The sequence below is a fragment of the Ziziphus jujuba genome, chromosome 4 (assembly GCF_031755915.1).
Source record: "Ziziphus jujuba cultivar Dongzao chromosome 4, ASM3175591v1".
NCBI lineage: Eukaryota > Viridiplantae > Streptophyta > Magnoliopsida > Rosales > Rhamnaceae > Ziziphus > Ziziphus jujuba.
Window position 1 is genome coordinate 26,413,395 of NC_083382.1, and position 7,000 is coordinate 26,420,394.

The 7,000-nt window shown below is 31.9% G+C and overlaps 1 protein-coding gene across 1 annotated transcript; it reads right to left on the reverse strand.

Moving 5' to 3' along the window:
* Positions 1 to 4,499: 4,499 nt before the first annotated feature.
* Positions 4,500 to 6,155, reverse strand: LOC107416945 (coumaroyl-CoA:anthocyanidin 3-O-glucoside-6''-O-coumaroyltransferase 1). Its single transcript, XM_060816813.1, has 2 exons — positions 5,540 to 6,155; positions 4,500 to 5,507 (listed from the first exon to the last, which is right to left on the reverse strand). Exons 1-2 carry the CDS (start codon positions 6,005 to 6,007, stop codon positions 4,599 to 4,601), a joined length of 1,377 nt encoding a protein of 458 aa, XP_060672796.1. The 5' UTR covers positions 6,008 to 6,155; the 3' UTR covers positions 4,500 to 4,598.
* Positions 6,156 to 7,000: the final 845 nt, after the last annotated feature.

A 7,000-nucleotide genomic window follows, 5' to 3' on the forward strand; every position in this document is an offset into this window, starting at 1 on the left:
CTGTGTGTGAATTGTTGTTCTAGGAGCACGTGTGCGTCATGAAATTGATCCCATGGAGGATCTTAGGTTAATTGTGTGCTCCAGGTGAGTGACCCACCTTCAAAATTATTTTGGGATGTTAAAATATATATATATTTTGTGTTAATTGGTTATTTGAAAATATGTTTGATGTGTTGAATATTTAGTAAATTTATATTTAGAATTTTGATGCCAAAATTGAATGGAATTAAATATCTGTGCATTATAAAATATTTTGGTTTTAAGGAATTTGAGATTTTGGTAAATTTTATCAAAATTTCATTGTTGGAATATTTTATAGTTAAATATTTGATAAATATGTTTTATGTATTTGATATTAAGAGAATTTCCATATAAATTGTATTGCCAATATATAATGTTTTTAATATATATTTTGGTGCCAAAAGAATATATTTGGGAATTTAAAGAAATTATGGTTTTGATTTATTTTAATTATTGCTATGGTTATTATTCGATTATTGTGCACAATTATATGAATTAATTATATATGAAATATATATGGTTTTCATACCATTGATTTAAATTGATTTTTGAGAATTTGAGAAAAATATGGATTTAAATTATTATGTTTTAAAAATATTTATGCTGGTAATATTAATGGCTTGATCCTATGCCATTGAAATATTTTGATATTTAAATTGATGGAATTGAGAGTTGATGGATTTGAAATTTATGAAATTTATGCGATAAATTTATGTTGATGATTTAAAAAGAGAATACGAAAAATTACGGGTTTAATTGGATGGGATAAACTCGATGATATTTATGAGAGTTGAGAACTTAAAATAAATATATTGATTTTATAATTTTTAGATGCACCATACACGTACTGGTGTTCTGAGTATATGGATGTGATTAGTGCGCACATGGATGTGATTAGCGCGCAGGTGGGTGTGAGTAGTGCGCAGGTAATTTATGGGGTTGTCCTGTGGTTGCCATCGAATGAGAGTAGGCCGCCCCTCCATGGCCGGGACGCCTGTTTGCAGCAGCGCGGTGGGATGCCACGTGACCGTATGCCGATTTCTCTCTTTAACCTCCTGTCTGGCGGTACCTCGGGACGCTGGGTACTGTTGGCGCCACTGGTATATAGTGGGTGTATCAAATGGTTTTCAGAATACGGATTTCAAAATAAATATTTTGAAATTTTATTTAAATTAAGAAGATATTAAATGTTGTTTTTATTATCTATTTCAAATGGAGGTTTTAATTTGGTTTAATTTTTCCTTTGCTTAATTCTTCAATAAATTGGGTTATTTTAATTATTCAATTATTTCATGAATTGTTTTAATGTGAGTTTTATTAATATTTCGGTATTAATTATTATGACATGGATTAATTATCTAGTTACTGTTATAAGTTATTTTATTTCAATTTATTCATTATAAATTTTAGATGCTTGATTTATTATATTTTATTTGATATTTAGTTAACTAATTGATTCTTTGGTTTTCGGGGAATACAAATAATGGGTTTTGCGAAAATATTTTAAAAGGAGAACCTTTTCAACGGAGTGAATAGTGAGGGTTTTGAGAGAAAATATTATTTTTAATTAATTATTATTTATTTACTTATTTATTCCCAATTAATCAAATGTGTCATAAGTATCGTTGTTTTATAATTGTACAGTAGATAGGGTCACTCACTGAGATGATTAGCATCTCATATTTTTTTAAATTCCGTTCCCCTAGGTCCAGGTTGGGAGACGTTGATCTTCCGGGACGAGCCAGACGTCTCAGTTCATTGCCGAAAGTCCAAGAAGCATTTCTTCCCTTTTTCCTCTTCATTTTGTATTGCTTCTTTATCTTACATTGTATTAATTTCATATTTATTTGTATAATACTCTGTATGCTGTATTGAACATTTAGCTATTAATTATGCACTGATTTACTGTTATTCATTTGGAGTGCTGCAAATTTGTGGAATTATATTGTAGTAACGTAGGAAGAATAAGGGGATGTTTATAGAAGTATGTTTTCAGTGCAGGAAATTTTTGGTTAGTCCTACGCTTAGGGGAGGTGCTGCCGGATTTTCCGTTGGAAGATTCGGTGGTATTTTACTGGAATCATGACTTATCTAGGATTCCGAAAAGGAATTTTGAATGGGTCCTGACACCTAATTAGTTTGATAATTTATCATTCCATTAAAACTAATGGTTTGATTGTGTTTACCAATGAAAAATCCATTTTACCCCATAGTAAAATCAAGTATAATGAAATGACTACTTTACCCTTTATATAATTTTTTTGAAAAAAATTATATTAAATGAGGGGCGAATTTCAACATCAAATCTTGAACTCCGTTTATCACGAATGGTCATTGTGAACTAGTTGTTAAAGGTTTTAAACTATCATTTAATCCCCTTAAATTTGAAAGTTTATTTTTTCCAATTTTTAAAAAATAATTTTTCAATACTATATATATTTTTTAAAAAAATCTAACACATAAATATTTTGAGAAAGAAGACTAAAAATATTGATAAGTTATTTATTTATTTAAATAAAGCAATCTACCAAAACTCAAAATAACTCAATTAATTCACAACATAATATTTATTAATAAAACAAAATTTTAAAATAATAGATATGTATTTTAGGTTTTTTGGATAATATGTTAACAGAGAGAAAAAAAAAAAAGGGTAGTAGGTCTTAGGGAGGCAAGGAGAGAGAAAAAATATTTTTATTTTCTTTTAATTATAAAATAATGTCATTAAATTTTACTTTTTATTAGACATTTTCAATTGCCATATTAGTCCTTAAGTTTATAAGAAGGAAATTAACGGACAGGTTATTTTGATATTTTTTTAAATTTAAAAGGAGGTGGGAGATGAATTCCTAAAAGTTTGGTATCAAATTGTACGTATGTTATTTTAAGGAGATTCAAATATATTTTTCCTTATAAAAATTGTTCTTCATAAATAATATTTAGAATAATAAATATCAATTTGATCTAGATATTGTTAAAGTAATGTCTACTTTTAGAAGTTTTATTAGAGATTGTAAAATTTTTAAATTTTTTTTAAAAGTCAATTTTTTGGAGTAAAAAAAAAAAAAATATATATATATATATATATAAGTAATGCATACCTTTAAATAGCTTTTGTATGCATTTTCATTATAAAACAATTTTATAAATAATTTTTGAATGCATTCCATTAGAAAATAATTTTGAAATTAAATTTACGTCTAGAGCACTATTAATAGCGAATATGAATTACTTTCTATATATACAGTATATAAATTGACATTGTTAATTTATATGTCATTTACATTTAAATAATATAAATTTTTATATTATGTAAATAGTAATTCATACCGACCATTGGATATATTTTAATGGAAAAGGCATAAATATTGATTTTATAGTATTTTTACAGGATTTTTTTTTATTATCACAGTAGGAAAGGTTTAACCTTAAATGGGTTATAAATCAAAAGGAACATCTAAGCGTGACTAATAAATGACTAATGCGCATGGTTTATGGATAATCACGGATAAACTTTCGATGATTACACAAAAGTTAGATGGAGGGCATGCAAGGAAGGAGCAGCCTGCCTTGCCAAAAATTGCAGTATAAATAGGGGTCCCATTCGTTGGAAAAAGTACTACTGCTTTCTTGTAGTTAATTTTTGCTGAAAAAAAAAATTGTTAAAAAAAAAAAAAAAAAAAAAACTGCAAAAGCTAGCTATGGAAAGAAAGAATATTGGGTTTATTTTCATCGTTTTTCTTCTTCTTGCTTCTCGTGAGTACTATGTTGTTCTCAAATTTAATTTGAATAATTTTGTATTTTTTAGATTTCATTTGCCATGTGTCTGTAAATGTCTAAAAACTAACACTTTTTATGTATGAATTTTTAATTGCAGAGGAGCTAATGTTGCCCATAGACGCCGCGGTGTGCGAGGTCACTACCAGTTTTCGTTGCTCTAATGAAGCAATATGCGATGGATGCAGTGAATATCTTGGCTACAAGGATGGTTACTGTGATGAATCAAAGAGCGTGTGCGTTTGCACTTATGAATGCTGATGCCTCAGCTTTACTATCAAAGTTGCAACTAATATAATTGTTAATGTTTACCATTATTATGGTGGGTGGGTTATTAGGAATTGAATAAAGTCTCACTGGTAATTCTTCTTCTTCTTCTCTTTTTTTTTATTTTTATTTTTTATTTTTTGTTAATATTGAATTGGGGATTTGAGATTTGTATCATTGTGAAAGTGGCTTTACTGATAAACATAGTTTATTGGCTCTGACTGCCAATTCAACCAATAAAATAAAATTAAATATAAGTTTTTATTCTGAAATGTAATCCCCAATAGATCCACTATATTAAGCATACTATTTATTTATATTTCCTGTGCCTACTTTTTTCTTATTAGCGCAATTAGCCATGACCCATCAAGAAAATCTAAAATATCTTTGTAGAAAAGGATTATTGACCAATATACTCCAATATCATAAAAATCAAAATACTTGTTTTAAGAGTAAGCTTTTGTAATTTTTATTTGACAAGTAAATTGGTAACACATACATACACCGGTAAAATGCTTGGGCTTTCACAATATTCAATGAAATAGCCGTAAACTTTTTTCCAAAATAGAATTGAAATGGTCCATGTTAGGTCTACTCAACGCTAATCCAACTTCAACCCCATCCTTGTCTTCCCTATTCTCAGCAAGAGAAATAGCACCCGAGACATCAATCTGCACAAGTTCAGTCTTTTTGGGCCTCCCCCACCCAAAATCTGTCTCATAAATACCCAGCCTCTGTGACCCAGCAACCGTAATATAATCCCCTAATTCTGCTACTGTTTTCCAATCCAACATCCATTTCTCAGCCCCTTTCAAACCTCCACTCTCCAATTCCCCAACTTTGTTCCCTATAGCTTTCACAGCCTCCACCATTCCATTCACTCCCAATAGCTCGCTCTTCTTCACGGATACAAAGCACAAAGCCAGGCAATTTCCAAAGTAGGTAAATGGTATTGACAATTCAAAGCGATTTCGACAATCTGCTACGAAAATTAAGTAACAAGGCTTCTCGTAATTTCTGTCTGGAACATTATTGGTTTCTCCGAAAGCCTGTTGTGACTTAACCAAACATACCCATATCAATGCACAAGTGACAACAAATGTCGAAGTATATAAATTGGTGGTGTCACTGCATTGATTTTGGACCCAATGTTTTAGTCTCTCAATTTGGGAATGACCCAAATCAAATGTGGCTCGAACTTTATCAGCAAGCTGGTCTGAAATTACCGAATCACCCTCCTTCCACGTGGATGCCCAATTCCACCACTCCTTTAAGAAAATGAGTTCCAACCCATTTGGGTCTTTGACCACGGCTCTATCATGAAATGGGATTGACTTTTCAATGCTCGTCAGGTCATGTGCTCCAGTCTTACAAACGGACGCCCAAGATTTCATGAAATGATGGAAAGCTCTCCCATCAGCAGCCACGTGGCTAAATGTAACACCGAGACAAACACCTAAGTTGGGAAATACACTGACTGCAAGGCCATGACAGGGACCACACGTGTGTCACCATCCACCACACGTGCTGGAGGCAGGTTGGGGACAAAAGGGTGGAGTTCCTGGACGTTTCGTGGGTAATCGGCCATCAGGTGGTTGAAATCGGCGGGGGATTCAACGACGGTGAGACGGATTGAATCGCCATTAGTGTAGAAGAAATGGGGTTTAGCAGGAAAAGGAGGGCAGAGGAGATTGGCAGATAAGGGAAAGAAGTGACGGAGAGTGAGGGAGAGTGAGTGTTTGAGAGAGGGAAGGATGGTGTGCAAGAAGTGGTGGGTGGGATGAGGGAATTCGTAGAAGTAAAGGCGTTGCATGGGACGGCAAAGAAGCCATGGAGCGTCGAAGAACGTGAGAGGAAGAGAGGTTGAAGGAACTGTACCCGGTGGTGGAGAAACCTGGGTTTGCTCAAGGACTCTCACTGTCGAGTGTTGCATATCGGCCATAGTCGGTCTGAGATGATCGGAATATCAGAACAGATGGTCGTCGACTTGTAGTTGTATGGTTGAAACTTTGGTGCTATACTATTTTTATTCTATATTATATCTTTTCCGAATTCTAATCAAATTTGATGGCTGCTGACCCACACATGCTTTGTGAGGGTTTTTTTTATTTTATTTTATTTTATTTTATATATATATATATATTTTTATATTTTTTATTTGTTTGTTTTTTTCTTCTTCTTACAATTTGGAATTGGTGAAGGCTGAGGGTATATTTTAAACCTTAAATTTGATTGTATACTCGCGGTGGTTTGCCAAACCTACGAATATGATTGGTTGTGCGTTTTGAATTGCCAATCAAATTGAAATTGTGATATGTCATATGGAAAAAAAAAATTCATATGGATCTCATTGGCTGAATTTAAAATAATAATAAATAAGTCTCATCGGCAACAATAGCATTTCTTCCATAAAATAGTGGTGCGGAAAAATAGATTCCAAAGATTTGTAGAATACGTAGTCCAAAAAAAAGACGTGTAGAATACGAGGCACTTGTTGCTACACCGGCCACCATCTTTCTCTTTTGGATGAGGTCTAGCAGTCCTGGTTTCCACCCTCACCGTTACAGAAGTTCTAAATTATTAATTAAATGTTATTCATACCATTACCACTTAAAGAAAATAGTTGCTAAAAAACGTAATTCTCATAAATATTAAATAACCTATTATAAATTGAAAAATAGTTTTAAAGAAAAATATTCAAGACCAATGTGGATATTGCCAAATATATTTGAATGAATATGAGAGTTAAATAATCCATCTTAAAATAAAGGTAAATTTCAAAACAGTATCTATATATATTGTTATGGGGATATTTCTACTTCATGAATGAAAACCTAAGCAAGCTCAATAATGGAGTTCAAACCAATTGAACCCACGACCCAAAAACCTCCCCTTCCTTGCTCCCATGCGAAAGGTCTTTTATGAGTAATAAACC

What these genes read in the sequence shown, in the direction of transcription:
- LOC107416945 (XM_060816813.1), bottom strand. Translation starts at nt 6,007, where the DNA reads ATGGCCGATATGCAACACTCGACAGTGAGAGTCCTTGAGCAAACCCAG. An exon ending in CTGTCATGGCCTTGCAGTCA is followed by an intron (nt 5,508 to 5,539) that starts GTGTATTTCCCA and finishes GTTTGTCTCGGT; the next exon opens with GTTACATTTAGCCACGTGGC.